The following is a 19,728-nucleotide window of genomic DNA, read 5'->3' as shown; positions in this document are numbered from 1 at the left end:
AAAAATTAATTTCCATGCAACAGAGCCGACAGATAGAAAATACAGTGAACTATATTCAAAACTGAAGAGTGACACCAAACAGTAACAGAGGACATTTATGAAAACTGTCTTTGTGGGGGGCAGCAGCAGTCAGTAGGGTCTTGGTTTAGCTCAGTTGGTCGAGTCGGTCGCTTGTCAAGCGGAAGGTCAAAGGGTTCGATTCCCATCTCCTCCAGCTACATGTTCCATGTGTCCACGGGCAAGAACCTGAACCAGCTGCTTTATCAGCGGCGTGTAAATGTGTATGAATGGATCATTTATTTCTGATGGTCTCTTCACACAGCAGCCTCTACTATCAGTGTGTAGCTGTGACCTGAGGTTTTAAAGAGCTTTGAGGAGTCAGAAGACCAGAAAAGAAATACACAAGCCCAAGTCCATGTTCCAAAGTTTGGAAGTTGGTCTGGGTGCGGGAGAGGTGGCAGGTCACTTCCCGAGTACTGCCGAGAAGCCCTTGAGCTGAAGCTTGAACAGCTCTGGTTCGCTCCCTGTGTAACAGCCCCTCACTCTGACATCTCTCCATGAATGCATGTCCACAGCATGTCCTCTGTGTGTGTGTGTGTGTGTGTGTGTGTGTGTGTGTGTGTGTGTGAGTGACTCAGGCCTCGATGTGAGAGAAGCATGTGTCTCTATAACAGAGTAAAATAAATGAAAACACATTTAACACCTTCATTTCTGGAGTCTGAAAAGTCATTTCATCTAAATTAAGATTAACTTGGACTCTGTTAAAAAGTGAAGAATCACTGATCAATAATACAAGATAACTAAAAGTGATTCAAAAACTAAGAAAACAGCACAAATGAAAGTAGAGAAAACTTTAAAATCTCTTCACTTTATCTGAAATGTACATGTTGAATGTTAACTTACTTGAGTCATAAAGTATTAAGAGCGCAACATTTGTGTAAAAATGTAGCACAAGTCTTTTTCTTCCTACGTGCCCCAAACGCAGCGCTACAATCTATTGTTCACTCCCTTTCCCCAAAACCACGCCCACGCCCTGAGCAGCGGCCTGTGATTGGTTAAATCTGAGTGCGGTGCCGTCATCGCTCGGAGCGCCCATTCATCTCTTCACTTGGGCGTTGGACTCCGCATCTTATTAGCAACAAGGGAAATTTCTCCATTTTGCAGCCCGTCTACAGCGACGAGGATTTTATTAGTCTCTCTCTACCTGCCAGCTTTTTGCTGCTATTTCCAAAAAGCCTGCTCACTCTTCACTGGACTTTGCTCTACATTTTCCCTGTGAACTTTTTCTTCGTGCACAGAGAGGGAGACAGCAGCGAAGAGTCTGAGTTTCGACAAAGAGGCTTGTGGGGTCTTTGTTCGGTTTTTTTGGGATCGCTTGAGTTTCTTTGTTGGAGCGAAAAGCATGGGAGCGCAATTGTCCAAGACAGCTGGAAAGGCTGAAACCGCGGCTGAAAAACCCGGAGAGGCTGCTGCCTCACCCACCAAGACCAACGGACAGGTAAATGATATTTTATCATCCATCTCCTCGCATCCATCAGGTCAGAGAATGTGTGCGGTGTGGAGGAGGGCTGCGCTCTGAGGGCGCAATCCGTGCGTAATTGTAGCTCGATTGAATGGAGATGTGCTTCAGAGGGGGTTAACTGCACGAGAAGATGTGTTTCTTTGAATTTAAATTCTTTATAGTGAAGAAGCAACAGTTGATTTTACTGTGTGTTCATTATTTCGTGGAAATCTGTGCGCTACATCCAAAGACTATTTGTAGAAATCCTTGACCCAAAAAACCAGAATTTGTTTGGAGGAAGCTTTTTTTGTTGGATATTTAAAAGAAAATTACTTAATTGATGGATTTCATTAAAATCATCGTTTTTTCCCCCTGGATAGGTGATGAATTTAAAAAAGAATAAAATAGATTGTTGGATTGGTGAATTTGACGCGTTTTGGCTTTGAATGAAGTCTCTTCTTGATCTTAATCTGTAAAACGCTGAATAAGTCAAGATGCGCGACGCCAACAAAGGCTGTGCGCTCGGAGCACCACTCCTTTTGTTACAGATGCTCGACTAGAAAGTGGAGATGGCAGCCTGCTATCACACAGGAGGGGAGACAGGGGAGGCTTAGAGAGTTTGGGTGCGCGCCGGCGAGCGACAGGCTTGTGCCGCTCCCTTTTTTTTTTGAGGTTTTTTGTGTGGAGTTTTTACATTTTTTTGAGAGAAGAAAAGAGAAATCAGAGGCCAGTTCGATTTTAGTATCCAATTTTAGGAAATGTATTTGAACTCTGCTCTCCGTGATCTGCGAGACTAATGAGCATCTGCTGTTTTAATGAGCAGCTGCTTTGCTGTTGGAGCGACCAGGCACCGACCCCTGTCGATCCAGGCGAGGCACTGCGCTCAGCGCGTGAACGAGATGTGGGGCCAATGATTTAAAAACGTGCGCTTTGCCCACTAATTCTAAGTTGTTAGATTAGCAGGATTTTTATGTTGATGAATGCAACGTTGAACTAGAACGAATCCAGGCTGAAGTGAGAGTCTGCTTAGAGTCGCTGTTGATGTGACGGTGACTGCTGCCCCTGGTGTTCATCAGCGGCACTGAGCCTGTTGAAATCCTGCCAGCTCTTTTCATGGCATTAACGGCCCCTGTGTCTCTTTTTAGGAGAATGGCCACGTTAAGGCCAACGGAGACGCGTCTCCCGCAGCAGCTGAGAACGGCAAAGAGGAGGTGCAGGCCAACGGCAGCGCCACAGCCGAGGAGAGCCCCAAGGAGGAGGGAGAGAAGGCTGAGGCTGCCCCCGCTGAGAAGGAGGCTGCTGATGGAGAGAAGGTAGAGGCTGCCGCTCCCGCCGAGGGAGAGGCAAAGGCAGAGGATGGAGCCGCGCCTTCAACTAGCAACGAAACCCCCAAGAAGAAAAAGAAGAGGTTCTCCTTCAAGAAGTCATTCAAGCTGAGCGGCTTTTCATTCAAGAAGACCAAAAAGGAGACCGGAGAGGGAGCAGAGGGCGAGGAGGCGGCCGCCGCTGCTGCAGCCACAGAGGAGGCCAAGGCCGAGGGCAAAGAGGGAGCTGCCGCAGAGGAGACCAAGGCCGCCGAAGGGGAGGCCGCACCTGCCGCCGAGCAGGCCAAAGAGGAGGTAGAGGCCAAGCCGGAGGCCGCGGCGGAGAAACCTGCCGAGGAGGCCGCGCCCGCCGAGGAGCCAAAGGCAGAGGAGCCAAAGGCGGAGGAGAAGCCGGCCGAGGAGGCCGCCAAAACAGAGGAGGCCGCCCCAGCCTCGCAGGAAGCAGCGTCAGCGGACGCTCCCGCTGCCGAGGCTGCTGAATAAATGAGAAAAAAAGTCAGAGAAATTTGAGAAAAATAAGGAGAAAAAAAAAAGATAATCAAAGAACATTTCCCTGTTTGTATGTTGGAGTGACGCCCGCTGGAGGCTCTGAAGAACTTGTCTACAACCAGGGATATTTTAAAGCTTTTCTTTACTTTGATTTTACATTCCCCCTTACACAAAACCCATCTCGGTCCATTGTTACTTCCATTCCAACGGGCTGGGGAGGTGGGTGGCTTCAACATGTACAACAGATTAATACATCCACACTCTGCCATATATTTTTTCATCAGTATTAAGTTTTTTTTTCTTCTTTTGAATTTTATACAAAAATGTAAACAACATAGTATGGACATGCCCACGGTATGAAGGAGGAGGGGGCGGAGCTGTAAATGAGGGGCGGGGAAGGTGGGGGGCGGGGTCAGGGGGGGGGCCTGGGAAATGTGCCACAGACTATTATAAAAGAGTAGTCTAAAAAACCAACATCGATATCCTCCAAACGGTTTACAACACTAAAGTCCTTTTGACAGCGCAGACAGCAGTCCCCGAGTTAGCGTGCTAGGAAACAGAAACAAGTCATAGGAGCTTCTCACTTCTCATTAGCCGTACCAGTCAGTGATTCAGTAGAAATACAAGTTGTATAGGCTTTATTGTTTATTGTTGGTTTACGACCTTAATAAAAAATGTAAGTATGTATAGGCGGGGTGTTTTTAACTGTGATTATTGTACAAAATGAAAAATCTTGATCTCAAGAAGCACAGAAGAAGTTTGCAGCTCTTTTTTCCACCCGCTCATTTTGTAAGATAACAACAAACACACACACACACAGAAACAAACACACACACACACACACAAGCGTTTAAAAAAAAAAAGCAGTCATGGAAGACCTTCTTAAGCAATTTTGAAACCAAGCTGTGATAAGTGGAATGGTTTAACTGTTTATATACTGTGGTATGTTTTTTTTTTTTTTTTTTGATTCCAGCAGGCGATGCTTTTTTTTTTTCCAGTGGTCTTTGACTCAATTTAAGGAATCATCAGATGCAAATGTTTGTGTAGCATCTTGTCTCTCTCTCTCTCTCTTTTCCTTTCCTTTTTGTAAATACTGGAGAAGCTTTGACCAGTTTGACTTAGAGATGGAATGTAACTTTGCTTACAACAAAAATTGCTATTAAAACTCCTCCTGCTTAAAGGTGTTCTAATTTTCTGTGAGCACACTAAAAGCAAACGAATAAATGTGAATAAAATTTGAGCCGCATCTGTCGTCATTTGTGTGTCAACTCCTTCTCTGATTGGCCGAGCTCTTAAGAGGATTAGATGACACCCTGTGGTTTTTATTTGTACTACAGCAGCTTCGGGCCCTTCCCAGACTTTAAACCCAGGCGGTAAACACTCATTGTCCAACGTGTCGGGAACAGTTATTGGATAAAGGCCTCAAACTGTAAAAACCCTCGAGACGGAGAGAAACAGGCGGCCGGCTCGAGAAAAACTAGGACAGCAATCAACGCTTCAGTAACGGGATGATGACGAGGGCGCCGTTTACACAGAAGTCAGAGAAATCATCATTTTCATTTAAAGCTGGGCGGAAATTGACGAGAGACGGAGTTGTGAAGCCCGCAGCTCTGAGACAGGCCGTGATGGCTCCAACGTAATCTGTCAGGTGCAACACGCCCCCTTTAAACTGCGTCCATTTAAAGATGGCGTCCGTGTGAAGGTTCCCTCCTCACTACATGGATCTTGAAGGCATGAAGACAGAGCAGCTGTCCCTATCTCTTTTCTGCGATGTCTTCAGAGTTTTAATGAAATCGAAGTAAAAGCCCACTGAGACATTTTTTACTCGAGATGATTTCAAGGTAAAGTCGCATTTTTTAAAAATCCTGCAGTACCTGAGGATCATGGTAGACGTTTGAATAATCCCACACTCTCTTTCCTTCAACACACACTCAACACCCGACATGTCAAGCTTCCTGGTGCAGAGTTCGGTCAGAGTTCAAAGGTCATGCCAATCACGTGCACCTGCTCAGGAACGGGGAGCGGCCCACGCTCTGTGACGTCAGGAGTCATCAGCAGGCCGTGCAGGAGGAGAGCGCCTGAGAGCTGGAAACAGGAAACAGGATTATTCCTGGCAGGAAAGTCGATGAAATGGACTTAGTGCTTTCACACTGCAGGTCACACCTACACTCAGTGATGTGAAGGGTCCGTCATCATGAACTCATCCATTCATACACGGGGACATGCAGGAGCCGGGGATCAAACCCTGACCTTCAGGTTGAGAGACGACGAAGACTCCACCATCACTGAGCCACAGGACGGATGTGATTGGATGATTTGATCAGCACAAACTGATGGTTCACTTTGCAGTCTGACACTGTAGCAACCCCGACTTCACTGCTACAATGACAACTCATTGATAAACACACAGAGCGTTGGATGTAGCAGTCTGACCTGTGTGAACACAAACAGGTGACGCACCCTTCAGTTCGTCTCTCTGTACCTGAAGTAAACGATGACGATGACTCCATCGCATCTTTAACGGGAGAACACACATAGTCGTGTTGAGCCACTTATTTAAAGTAGGAAACATCCTGGGTACAATGCACCTGTGGTGACCTGGACATTTACATACACCTTTGAATAAATCTCTTTGGGTCGGCGGCTGGAGCGGCTCAGGCCAGAGACAACAAGTCATGTGGGACACAGGATTCAAAGACTCGAGGCTTTCATGAGCTCATTCTCCCAATTAGCTTACTATGATGTCTAATTATTAAATAGCTGTCGGAAATACAAACAGAGTGAATTATTATCATGAATTGTTATGATTTTTATTTGGTTTTCTAAACATGCTGCTTGGAGGAACTCGTAAAACACAATAAGGTTTAACAATCTGTTGATTTCAAAATGCTGAATAATAAAGAAACTCCTCCTGTCGAAGTATTTAGATTATTGTTATCATATGTGCAAATAAATAAAACTAACCCAACCTAATTACAAAATCAGCAATATACAGAGCAGAAGGAGGCAGACAACTCGAAGAGCTCGCTTGAAGCCTCCGCCTGAATAATCTTTAAATGTCACAAAAAAACGTGATAAAATACAGAAAACAAATATATAAACTAATAAACTTCATATATCAACAATGACAAACGTCAAAAAGCAGAGCTATGCAGTGTAAAGTCGAGATGCCGATTCTTAGGTCAGGGCGCCCCCGTGTGGCCGACAGCAGCATTGCAGCCTGTAAGGGACGTGCGTCACGTTACCTTGGTAATGGCTGAAGCTTTCTGTCTGTGCAGGGTTGATGAGCACGAAACTCTTGGTCCAAAAAATTGAGAACAAACCTCGAAACCATCCAGTGGCTCGAATGAAAGGGTATCAGCATTTTAATGAGATGATTTATCTCGTTTTTCCTTTTTTTTTTTCTGCGTCATCTTCTTCCATAAACCAAAATCCATCTGAAAATTTCACAATTGAAAATGTTTTACGAAGCAACTAAGAAAATGGTCCAAAAAATAACTAATTTAAATAACAGATATAAATAATTAATGTGTGTATTTTAATTCGGCCGATCTGAAACCCGCGTATAAGTCACAAATGTGTGGTTAATTTACCTTTTGTTTTATTGGAGTCCCTTTCAAAAACAGCGCTAGTAGACGGGAGGACCAAACAGCCATCTATAAGATTAGGTCATGTTTACAGCAAGTGGACGGTGGGAAAGTAATCCGAATTAACCGAAACACTTTTCTAATCTTTAGTGTTTTGTTTTGTGCTTTAAAATATATTTATAAATGTTTAAAAAACGGACTAAATCACACACCGCCCCCTTGCGGCCATACACCATCATTACACAAATGATAAAACACAATTCAAGGAGATGGTATAAAAAGTTTTATTGACAATGCAAAATATTAAAATTTAAAACATGATTATTATCGGGCTCATGTACACTTTTACCCACTTTTGTCTAAAAAACCCCCCAAGAAAGTGGAGGTTTCCTTCAGAAGATCAAGCACATTGGAATAAAATGCTTCAGAGGGTATCAAAGGACGTAATGCAGCAAATTCAAGGGGCCGATAACTCTACACCATAGATGGACGGTTACAGTTCACAAGTAGAAAAGGGAGAGTTGTAATAAATATAATGCTTCTGGTTATAATTCAGTGATGAGTTTGGTCCTTGAGGAAGAAGACAGCACCGTTCTGTGTGTGTGTGTGTGTGTGTGTGGATTAAGCTGACACTTCTGACACTTCAGGCACTGCTCGTCTGCTCCGTCTTTACACTGCCATAGAAATAACAAAAACATGTCAGCTGACCAAAATAAACATTAACTGTAATTGTGAAATCCGATTACATTTATTAAAAATGCTTGAGGACGTGTTTGTGATGTCACAAGTTTCTCACCTTTTTGAGTCCGTCTTCTCGGCGTTGTCGTCTTTTGACTTCTCCTCCTCTTTGATTTCTGCAAAACACATATGGATCATTTTACAAAAAAAAACAAACAAACAAACATTAATCCACTGGATTAACTCATCAGTGTCCAGAACACTCACCAGTCTTCTTCTCCTCGCCCTCCTTCTTCTCTTCATCCACTCGGGGCCGCTTCGCTCCCTTCTTGTGATTGGCCACATTCCTCCTGCCTCCCTCCCCCTCGTCCTCAGAGTCAGAAAACTCCTCGTCACAGGCGATCCTCTTATCTGTAGCGCGAACTGCAATCACCAAACACACCCGGGTCAGACGTGTCACCGGTGAGAAGAGCTGCAGGTAAACACTGTGTGTAGCCAATGTCAGGGCAGCAGAGCCACGTCAACAAAACGACACTCCACTGACCACATCTGGTGGGAATACGCTCAGGATTCTTGAGACACCTTTACAAAAATCTAATATGTATGCAGAGGTGGTGCTTGGGAAACGTTCGGGGGATGTTAGCTAGCTATTAGCATGGCTAAAGTACAGGTTTGACCGTGTAATGAAAGTCTTACTGGAAAGGCGTTTGTCAGGATCCTCCGTGTCCTCGTCCACAGTGTCGTCTGGGATGGCGTCCTCAGGAATCGCCTGCATCTGTACTCCGGGAGCGTGGGGCAGCATCCTCAGGTTCTCAAACAGTCGCTGCCTGAACAGGTGAATACGACGCTACTTTAACTTAAACATGTACCGACTCGTGAGGCAGCTGAAGGAGACTTTAAAGACGTAGAACAGAAGTTGAGGAAGTGGTTGTGTTCTGCCGAACGCTTGGACGTACTTGATCTTGTCCATGTACTCCTGCGTGTTCTGGTTGGTCATGTTGGACGGGCTGATGTGCAGCTTGAAGTCGGGCCCAAAGTACTCGAAGTAGTCGTTGTACGGCAGCTCTGCAGTAGAGACAGCGATGAGAGAGGGAAGCAAACACAGCCGAGAAGGATTTACACCCCGTGGATAAAAACAACGCCAAACGTGATTCACAGAGGCTTTAAAACCTGCTCTGGTCCTGACGGAGGGGAGGACGGATCGGGACAGGGAGGTCACTTAATGTCCCCGAGTCCCATTAAGGGAACTGCTGGCCCATTGGACCGGCTGTGATTACACCCTCCGTCTTTATGTTACACAGACTCAGTGGAGGAGACAATCTGCTGACTCGGCTCCCTCAAAGGAGGTGATCAGGCGGTCCTTCTACAAGAGGGGGAGTTTTAATATACACACTTCAAAGACCCCCAGCAGATCCACCCACAACGCCCCCCGCCTAGAGTTAGACTCAGAGAGCGCCCTCGTACTAACATCTTATTATTATTCATCAAAGGAACTCCTACATCATTTATCAGTCTGGCTGTATTTTTAATCAAGGACTTAAAAGGAGATCTATTCTGCTGATCTATATTTAAAAACAAACATGTAATGTCACGATGTCCATACTTTGTGGGGTTTTTTTACACATTTGTTGGGGTAATCCTCGGACGAGAACTTCTTGAGACGTGGTCAGACCCTGACGTATCAGAGCGAAGCCTGGAGCTAAGTTGTTGGGACACGCCCACCCTGGAAGCACTCACTAAAATTTTTGCAACAACTGCAAACAGAGCTGGCCAATCAGAGGAATGTGAGCATGTGGGGAGGCGGGCCTTAAAGAGACAGCAGCCGAAATGAAGCGTTTGAGGCAGAGGCCGAGATGACAGACTTCACTGACGCTGTTATCAGATAAATAAGACGGAGTTTGTTTTCACTAACAAATCTCAGCACTACTCAATGAGTGAGTATACCAGACCTCCTTAAAGGGACAGAGCACACCTGACAGAGGTGCAAGAGAGAGGAGTGTGATGGGTTCATCATGAGCAACCTTCGTGTGTTCGGGGCCGTACCATCGGGGATGTCTGTGTCCAGAGCTACGGCGGTCTCGTAGGTCCAGCAGCGGGCCACGTTGCGGATGGTGTATCCTCCTCCGCCCAGCATGAGCAGCGGGAGGTTAAAAGACTTCATGTACTCCACACACTTGGCGTGACCTGGTGAGACGGGGGGGAGGGGGGAACCATTAAAACCTTTCAGCGTGGCTCATTACTTCAAACTTGTCTCCTTTCCCGTTTTGTGTACCGCGGATGGTGAGGTTGAAGCAGCCGAGGCGGTCTCCTGACAGGGAGTCTGCGCCGCACTGAAGGACCACGGCGCTCGGCTGGTACATCTCCATCACCTTGGCCATCACCTGCAGGACGACAGCACACGCAGGAAGTGTTAGAGGCCCAGCTCACGGACGCTCCCAGCTGTAATCAGAGCCTGGGGGTTTTTCTCGACTGCAGACTGACTGGCGTAACCATGGCAACAGACCGGATTACAACCAACGACTGAGTCAAAATCTGTAGGTTTCAAACATTTGATTGTTTGTTTGCTGTGAGAAGTTCAGAAAGGTTCGCGTTGCAGCATCACTCACCGGTTTGAAGATTTGCTCGTAGGACTCGTCGTTGATGCCGTCACGCAGCGGGAAGTTGACGGCGTAATATTTGCCTTTACCAGCTCCGATATCCTAAACGGAGAAAAGGATCATGGGGAAAATGTTGTGACCTTATGTCTGCTTTTTATACAAGTGTTTACCTGAATAAACACACACTGTTGTTTCCATGCCAACGACAGTTTCTCTGATGCTCACCCTGAGGTCTCCGGTTCCAGGGAAGTACTCTCCGTATTTATGAAAGGACACAGTCATGACCCGGTCTGTGGTGTAGAAGGCCTCCTCCACTCCGTCTCCGTGGTGGATGTCGATGTCGATGTACAGCACCCTCTGGTGGTACCTGGAGAGACGAGCAGCACGCACGCACGCACGCACGCGCACACACACACACACACACACACACACACACACACACACACACACACACACACACACACACACACACACACACACACACACACACACACACACACACACACACACACACACAGCGTGAGTCTGTGTTCGCCCATTCAGCGCTCCATGACGAAACGTGTTCTTTCTGATCTCGTACTTCCTCCCGCAGGAACACTCGGACTTTCAGGTGAAACTCACTTAAGCAGCTCCAGGATGGCGAGCACGATGTCGTTGACGTAGCAGAATCCAGAGGCTTCAGACTTCTTGGCGTGGTGAAGTCCTCCGGCCCAGTTCACGGCGATATCCGTCTGCTGCCGGTTTAATTTCACCGAGCCAGCTACACGAAACAAACAGCTTGGCTTGAGTCAAATCTGTCAGGTCTGAATGAAGACTCATCACTGTTTATAAAAAAAGACACTTTGTAGACTCGTTTGAAACCATCGCGCATGAAGACTGAGAGACCACTGAAAGCAGACAGCGTCTTATCTTACATATTTCACCGTACCTTTAGACTTCCCCTTCTAGAAGCTATTCTCACACAGTCGTAACATATTAACTGCTGTGTATTCGTGTGTTTCTACGTTCAGGTGACACTGACCTGCAGATCCACCGGCGGAGAGCTGGCAGAACTCAAACAAGCCGTCGAACACAGGACAGTCCTCTCCCACATTGACTGCAGAGTGAGACAGAAACATGGCGCCTGCTTTATTGGCTCATTTTTAAAGTGCAGCACATGAAGCCACGGCGAGCGAGCGCGGGCTTCTGGGGGAACGCCAAGGACTACTTACAGCGCTGCATCTGCTTGCTGAACTCGGACATGTTGTCTGGCCGGATCGATCGCAGAAACTTGATGTAGTCGTCGCTGTGGTATTTGGTCATCTCCTCTGCGGTGGCTTTGTGCGGTCTCTGAACGAAGCAGACAGAAGAAGAGAGAGCTGAAGGAGACGCAGCGTGGATGAAAGGAGGCGATGTAATCATGACGAGGTTCAGAACATACGTAGATCTCCATCTTCCTGTAGAGCCCATAGTTCAGCAGCAGGTTGTGAGTCATCCGGATACGATGTGGTTTCATGGGATGTCCCTGTCCGTAGTAGTAATTTCCGATGTCACCTGCGAAGAGAAACGTGCGCTGTTAAAGACTAAAAGTGTGTGTGTGTAAGAAACGCAGATTTATGAACACATGATACTGATATGAATGCATCAACTGTGACGTAAAAAACTTCAGAGCTGAAAAGTGAGATAAAGTCCTGATAACTTTTAATCACCTGAAGGAATAAACTGTGCAGGAGGGGAAAAAAACGATTCTTTATGAGAACAAAAATGTCTGCCATCTTCTTCCTAAGGTCACTAATCCAACCAGGGGAAATGACTTTGATGCTCTGTTATGATTGAGACACACACACACACACATGCAGACATGACATGCACTGATGAGGAGGGCTGCACAGGTGACACAGACAGAGCTGCTGCTGCATCTACCAGTATGATGTCATGAATGAATATAATCACATATTCAAACACTATTGTGCATGTTCTCAAAAAAGGTCATTAATGGCAGAACCAGAGAAAAATATCTGCCTTTAATTGTATATTAAGAGTTTTTTTTTTTTTTTTAGGTATTCTCTCCACGGACTCTGCGTTCCCGCAGAGCAGCATCGCAGGAGCCCCGGGAACAAGGGGTTCCTACAGAAATGACAGAACCACGAGCGACCGACAGAGACATAAACATACACCCGTCACAACCAGAGTGTTTTATTCTGAAAATAAACCGGATGTGTAAATGTTGATTTGGTGTCTGACTTCCTGTCAGCCTGTTTTTTCTATGGTTAATTAATGCCCTACAGAAGCCCGGTGTATCTGCTGCGGAGAGCTCCACGTGTTATTTCTATTGCTGTTGTTAAATAATTAAAGGAAGCAGTATGTAAACCTGACACCTAGTGTTTAAAATTGGTACTGCAGTGATGTCTCGCTCTCCCCTTCCTTTCTGGAATCGATGCTCACACAGGTCGCCATGTGGTGGACACTGTAGTTTCAGTGTTTAGCCAGTTCTGCATCGCTCTTTAAACGTTACACAAAACCTGGTTCTGTTTTTCTTTAAATATTACAATTCTGACTGTATTACCACAAAATTAAACTATTGCCTGTACCATCTAAGCCAGGGGTAGCCAACCCTGGTCCTCAAGGGCCACGATCCTGCATGTTTTAGATGTCTCCCTCTTCAACACACCTGATTCAAATGATCAGGATCGTTATCAGGCTTCTGCAGAGCTTGATGACGAGATAATCATTTGAATCAGGTGTGTTGAAGAGGGAGACATCTAAAACATGCAGGATTGTGGCTCTTGAGGACCAGGGTTGGCTACCCCTGATCTAAGCTGTGCACCAGTTATGTTTGTCCTAAAATAGGTGAGAGAAGAGTTGCTTCTTTTGGGCTGATTTTTATCACACCGAGCTGCTTATGTTTATTCCTGCAGGTTTAATGTTTATTATTTGTGTTTGTTCCTGCAGGTTTAATGTTTATTATTTGTGTTTGTTCCTGCAGGTTTAATGTTTATTATTTGTGTTTGTTCCTGCAGGTTTAATGTTTATTATTTGTGTTTATTCCTGCAGATTTATGTTTATTATTTGTGTTTGTTCCTGCAGGTTTAATGTTTATTATTTGTGTTTGTTCCTGCAGGTTTAATGTTTATTATTTGTGTTTGTTCCTGCAGGTTTAATGTTAATTTGTTGCACAAAGCCGGAGACACACGGATGTAAATTAACTCAAACAAAAAGAGTCTGTGTTACAACGAGACTCCAACCTCATATTTTCTTCTCACGTTGATATTTAAAGCTTCGTAAAGCTTCATTTGTTTTTTATCCAGTTTTTGGATGCAGAAGTTTACACTGCAAAGGCCGATCAAGAGACATCCTAGTGTTAGCCTTGAGCTAGCTTGTGCTCGGCTAACCACCATTCATTCAGGGCAGCAGCTAACCGGCTATCATTAGCATGTGAGGTGGACTGAGGTGGACCCGGGAGGTCCCGTACCGTCATAGTAGTAGCAGACCTTCCTCTTGGTACCTCCCGCTGTTGTGTAAGCCATGGTGGGAGCACTTCTCTAACAGAGCCGGTTTCAGATGGCTTTAGTCAGGACGGATGTGAGGAGGACGACATCAGCAGCTCAGGAGGAGAGGAGACCGTCTGCGGGGGGCGGGGCTAAGGTGACCCCGGAGGAGGGACCGTCTGCGGGGGCGGGGCTAAGGTGACCCCGGAGGAGGGACCGTCTGCAGAGGGGGGGGTTTAGGTGACCCCGGAGAACGGACCGTCTGCAGCGGGGTTGACCCCCTCCGACCCCTCCTCCTACTGGTAGCTCGCGGACAGGTTTCCAATAGCTCGTCTATAGGTTTGTTGACGGTGTAAAAAATGGTGAGTAAGTACAAATCTTCCCACAATTCACTGTGAAGTCGACATATTTTCTTGGACATTGATGTTAATTTAAGATTATTGATTGGTTTATTGAAATTTCACACAGCAGCTTAATTCAGCTGATGTGTGCTGTGTAAATAAATGTAAGCGAGCTGATGCAAGTAGCTCTTAGCCACTTTAATTTGTTCAAAGTAGCTCTCAGGTGAAGAAACCGGCTCTAAACACCATACTTGCATTTGACAGCTGTTTTCAGTCCGTCTCTGACAAACAAACATTAAATAGATGAATAAAGAAAATGTCTTTTTAAAAACTGGTAACATATTATTATTATGGTATGTGTGGAAAATAAACATTTCCACCTCCATAATTGCTTCAACTGAAGCAAATGTCCACCTCCACAGCACTTAATAATTGCTCCGACACAACACTAGGTGTCAGCATCAACCTTGTCACATTCTGGTCTTCTCATCATCCACAACAAGTGAGACTGTCGCCCTGCTTAAATCATTTACACTCTTTCTGCAAATAGGCAGTCATTGCATTGTACTCAGCGATGCACTTGATTCCTGTAAAGACATTTTAGAAGGTCAGAGACCAGGTTTCCTGTCCTAGAAAAAGCTGCAAAATCAGTTACAGTTTTTCTCATTGACCTCCTGCTGCTACTGGGGTAAAATAAAGACCAAGAGTCAGTTCCTCCAGGTCTTTTCTTTACAGATCAGGGCATGCTCAAGACAACAAATGACGATTTTAATAACTGCTGGGCTTATTTACAGATATAAAATGATGCATGTGCTTGTCTGATATGTAGAGTGTGGGATGTTGATTAACTCAACATGTCACTCCATGTTTCTTTTTTCAAACTATTGGGTCACTGAAGGACGAATGTGCGACTGTGTTGATCCATTAGACGTTGCCCTTGAGCACCAGCAGGAAACCAAAACAAAATTGTTGTTTCTCTACACCTCAGCTGATCTAAAAATGACATCCAAATAAGCAGTGAGTATGTTTTTCCTCTTCTCTCCTTGATCAAACCAGCTTCATGTACAAGGTCCCGTCCATGTGAACATGAACAGTAACTGACGGGACTTTAACTTGTCACTCATTGTAGACAGTCATGATTCAGAGACGGTTACAGAGGATATACTCTGCTACAGTTTATGTATGTTTAAAATGTTGCACAATCGTCCTTTTTTGGCTCCTGAAAAAAACACTGATTTTCCCCTGTCCGTGAAATTGCTCTATAGGGATGTTTTTTTTTAAATGTTGACTAAGCAAGATTTGCTTTATCCAAATCTTTGAGCTATTTGTTAGGCAACATTCAGTTTGCATTCACCTAATCGTTTGGATTTTGGTAAAGCCAATGCTGCAGTATGTTGCTCGTGAATAATTTGTCATGACCAGCAGGGGGCGCCTCCACTGCTAGCATATAGTCTGATAAGTAAATAAAAAGAAAAACAAGTACATCAAGTTGATTTTAATATCTTGTGACGTTCATTTTGTAAACTACGTCAAACCTTCTAATTTCAAGATGTGAATATGAAAACCAATAGAAACTCAAATAATCAAATGACTTCATGTTAAAACACCTGTATACTGTGAACACATTTAATCGACACTACCCACTCCACTTAACATCTTGCTTTCTTTTTATTGCCACCCAGTTAGATTGAATGCTGTCCTTCGGGGGCCCCTTAGGTAGGTCTTCCACTGTCATTGCAAAATTTGCACATTTTGAGCCACTGCTGTGTTTTTTGCCCCCTGTAGGCCATTGCAAACCTTATAAATGTTGACAAGTAGCACCTCTGCAACCAGGATAGAGGTGCATATTAACACTTCAAAACAGAACAATAAAAAATGTGGTGACAGAACAAATAACGAAAAAGGCTCCAAATGAAGGTTTCAACCCTTTGTGATTTCAGTTTAAAAACAAAGGTGTTTCCCCAAACCTTCAAGCAGTAAAGCAAGTAAGCAGACAATAAATCAGTTGACATGTGTTTTCATGTTCTTTTAATTTCACCTTTTGTAACAACACACTTATGATACAGAATGAATATTTGCACAGAAACAGACATTTTCATCATAGAATAAACAGTCAGTTTGACAGGAATCATCAGAGGACAATGGTTTTTTGTCACTATGGCTTTTTGCCTGGTGTTATGCAAATAAATCAGAAGCTGTAAAAAGCCCTGGGTACACTTGCTTTTGAACCAAGCCTACGCAAACGCTTGACATCAGCGTCGCGTATCCTGCGGTGTTTTGAAACGTTGTGCACCTCCTCAGAAATTAACGCTACGCTATCCTCAAGACAAAATGTGTATATAGAGACTGGATGTGAGACCAGATAGCTGCTACTACAATGGCGGAAAGTTTTGATACCGATTCAATCGACCAAGTCCACAACTACCTGCCAGAACATTTGATAAACCTCCTGGCTGTCCCGCTATGTTTTCCCTTCTGCAGTAACAAGAAAATGAGAAAAACAATACGGGTAAAATCCTGGCTCAAAGGACGGATTATATGCAGCTTCATGCAATATGCATATGAAGGGTGATTTGTCAGAGTACGCAACATCCTGTTGGCTACGCTTCCAAGTGTACTTGCTATTGGCTGCTTTAGATTTTTCATCAGAGACAGTCCAACCAGGAATTGTAAATATTAAACAGGATTGATATTTACGATTCTACATCGTGGAGGCACCGACTCAATCGGCCAGACCCCCTGATTTTTGTCCAAAATCGGGCCAAAAACTGTGTCGCTTGTTGCGGCTTAACACATGTTGTACATCAGCAAATATATGCAAACATTTACTGTCACGACGCAGCCGGTTGTCTGTGCGTATGGGTGATTTAAAAGCAAGCATACTTACACCTGAAGTGCCAAGGAAAAGACATACTTACATGAACAACACGAGCTCGAGTCTTTAAATGCTTTAAAGCTTTTGTAAACGGTGGAGTCTGCCTTTAAACAAAGAATCAACCTGTTCTGATCTTTGGGGATCAGTTTTGGGAGGTCACCGTCTAATGGATGGATGTCAGCATGAATTCAAATGAAATGTGTACAAAAGTAACTGTATGAGAAGCCAACAAAAGACACTACTACATGAGTCTACAACGTTGTCATGGGGTCTCGATTGCACATGCAGTTTTGGTCTACGAAACATAACAGGGAGCAAATGAACAGTTTTACTCATCAAATGTTTTTACTCATCAAATGTTGTTTTTTGTCGTCTTTTATCATGACCAAAGCATCACACTTAAAGCTTTTCTTCACAGCATGAACGTCGGTGTCTGATTTATTTATTTTTTTGTAAAGAGCGACAAAAATAATCTCTGTAGTTAATCACACAGCTCAGCTCTTCATGGGAACACTGACAGACAGGTGAATTAATTTCAAATATCAAGTGCTTTAAAGTGACCCTCTTAGTCAAACCACTAACTGTTTGTTTCTTGTTTTACACACGTTAAAAACATCCTTACATCAAGTTCCTGCTTTATATTTGGTCACACTGTCATTCTTGTATTAAATTCAATCAAAGTGCTATTAATATCTGCTGAGATTTGTAGCTTGGCGTTTAAAAAACAACAACACCAAACCAATGGTCTCCGACTGGAGGAGTCCAAACGTTGTCATGGCCAGTTGAATGTCCTACCAGTGATCTGATAAAACTTCTGATTGAAGGGGTGGAAGAACTTCTGCAGTTTGGTCACCACTGACAGGTCCACCTCCGGATGGATGCGGCCCTTGCTGCCTGCCAGGCACTTGTTGAAGACAATGTTAAATCGCAGACAGTAAAATCCTCTGGTGGCGTTGAAGTACAGGTTGTACTGGCTGATCCTCGAGGGGAGGTTGAGGAAGCGTTCGACCAGCTGCAGCTCCGGCAGCGGGTCTGTGATGAGGCGGTCGCCGTCCACGATGTGGAACTGCTCCACAGGAAAGTACTTGAGCCAGCGCTCCAAATGTTTGGTGTAGATGCTGGTCCGAACAGCTTTGTACTTTGTGTTTACCTCGCAGGTGTTGGAGTCGATGGCCAGCTTCTCAAACTTATGGTAGGTCTTGTTTTTGCGCTCCTTGCCCTCCAGGACTTGCGTGTAGTCGGACACGGCTCTGGTGGTGGGCTCACGGACGATGATCAGCAGCTTGATGGAGGAGTTCATCTTGAAGATGCGTTCAGGGACCTCCTCTGTGATGAAGTATGCAGGGCTCTTCTCAATGGTGATCTGATGGGGGAAGGAGAAGGGCATTTTCTCTCTGTACCAGTCGATGCCCCGGGCGTAATTTTTGTCGTTGTCAAAGAAGTGGATCTCCTGCGAGGCCTTGACCACGGCCGGGTGCAGGTTGAGCATCTCCAGCAGGGCTCGAGTGCCGCCCTTACGCACGCCGATGATGATGGCCCGAGGTAGCTGCTGGACCAGGTTGTGCAGGCGGATTTGCTCTTTGGTGGCATTGCCCTTGCGAAGTTCGTGGAGCAGGCCACGTTTAAACTGCAGGGTTCGGAGAGGGATCTGCTCCGGCTCAGGGGGGGGCAGTCTGCTCTCAATGGGGCAAATGGGCTGAAGCCTGAAAGACAAAAAACAATACATCCTCAGATTCACACAAGTATGACTAATCAACAACATAATTCTTCGCTTAACGTTACATCTTGTATCCCAGCTTGTGGCCCTTTGCTTGGGGACAGTTTTGTACTTGTAGAACTGCAAAAGCTTCAGTGTTTAGCCAGCTCTGCATTCTAACCTCTCCATGTGAACCAAAGCAAACATTTCAGGTGTTAAACACGACTCTAGTTTTTTTATTAAAAACAATGAATGAGTTGTTTGTGACAGTGACGACTCACCTATCCAAGGTCCCAACCCTGGCCACCAGATAGAGGACACTTCCGATAGCAAGGCTGCCCAGAACGAAGAGCTTCTGTCTCAGCAATGCCTGCTGTTTGAATAGCATGGCCCTCCATCAATCTTCAGGACTGCGTCTTCAGCCTGCAGAGAGCGGAGCACATAAAGCACTAATCACCGGGGGAAGAGAGACAGCCTAATGTTTATTAACACACACTCAATCAAGTCTTACAAGTGATTAAGCCACACTCACACACACCGGGAAAAGTGCTGCAGCGCCATTAGTGGAAATGCTCAGCCACCATCCAGCACTTTGTTACACTTATTTATTTATTTCTGCCAACTCCAGACTCAGATTGGATCGAAATGTAGAGGCGTGCTGTGAGGGCTGGGATCGAGACAAGAATTTGTTATATGACGTGTGAGTGCAGATTTGCATTTTGGACTGTTGGGCAATCCACGCCTGTGCAAGTTGGACGTTAACAGAGTGGTCACAGACTTCCATCGAGACCATCCATCCATTTTCTTCCGCTTGAATGAGGTTGGCTTTCAGTGGCAGTCAACCCCGTCTACTCTCTCTCCATGCAATATTATTCAGCTCCTCCTGCGGGATTCAGAAGGGTTCCAAGACCAGACAGGATATATAATCCCTGCAGTGAACTCTGGGTCTCCCTGGGGTCTCTTTCTGGAGTTTCCTCTGATGGGTGACTGGGCTCAGCCTTAGAGCTTTGAGAGGCTACTCCTTTGCATCGAAAGGAGGTGGTTCGGCCTTTGATTAGGATGCCTCCTGGATGAATCCTTTTGGAGGTTTTCAATGCACGCCCAACTGGGAGAATCAGAATTAAATTTGACCAAATGTATTCGCCTCATTTCTAGTCTCATTACACTTAAAA

The 19,728-nt window shown here is 45.1% G+C and overlaps 3 protein-coding genes across 3 annotated transcripts in view; 1 reads left to right on the top strand and 2 right to left on the bottom strand.

Moving 5' to 3' along the window:
- Positions 1–1,095: 1,095 nt before the first annotated feature.
- Positions 1,096–4,555, top strand: marcksa (myristoylated alanine-rich protein kinase C substrate a). The gene is made up of 2 exons (XM_079360679.1): positions 1,096–1,498; positions 2,647–4,555. Exons 1-2 carry the CDS (start codon positions 1,403–1,405, stop codon positions 3,307–3,309), a joined length of 759 nt encoding a protein of 252 aa, XP_079216805.1. The 5' UTR covers positions 1,096–1,402; the 3' UTR covers positions 3,310–4,555.
- A 2,615-nt stretch (positions 4,556–7,170) lies between these two features.
- On the bottom strand, positions 7,171–13,849 carry LOC306820816 (histone deacetylase 2). Its single transcript, XM_079338796.1, has 14 exons — positions 13,629–13,849; positions 11,598–11,710; positions 11,389–11,506; positions 11,199–11,273; positions 10,799–10,937; positions 10,403–10,544; positions 10,187–10,279; positions 9,853–9,961; positions 9,624–9,764; positions 8,537–8,645; positions 8,277–8,407; positions 7,848–8,003; positions 7,699–7,756; positions 7,171–7,576 (listed from the first exon to the last, which is right to left on the bottom strand). Exons 1-14 carry the CDS (start codon positions 13,681–13,683, stop codon positions 7,546–7,548), a joined length of 1,470 nt encoding a protein of 489 aa, XP_079194922.1. The 5' UTR covers positions 13,684–13,849; the 3' UTR covers positions 7,171–7,545.
- A 2,147-nt stretch (positions 13,850–15,996) lies between these two features.
- LOC306834605 (heparan sulfate glucosamine 3-O-sulfotransferase 5) overlaps positions 15,997–19,728 on the bottom strand; it is a 75,504-nt gene continuing 71,772 nt past the window's right edge. Inside the window, exons 3-4 of the mRNA XM_079360641.1 lie at positions 18,838–18,979; positions 15,997–18,563 (exon numbers count right to left, since the gene is read on the bottom strand). Coding sequence (XP_079216767.1) covers positions 17,633–18,563; positions 18,838–18,944 — 1,038 coding nt within the window. The 5' untranslated portion in view covers positions 18,945–18,979 and the 3' untranslated portion in view covers positions 15,997–17,632. The remainder of the gene's footprint in view (positions 18,564–18,837; positions 18,980–19,728) is intronic.

This window comes from Symphodus melops (assembly GCF_947650265.1).
Source record: "Symphodus melops genome assembly, chromosome: 1".
NCBI lineage: Eukaryota > Metazoa > Chordata > Actinopteri > Labriformes > Labridae > Symphodus > Symphodus melops.
The sequence above is the reverse complement of the archived record's forward strand: the minus strand, read 5'-3'. Positions and strand labels throughout refer to the sequence as shown.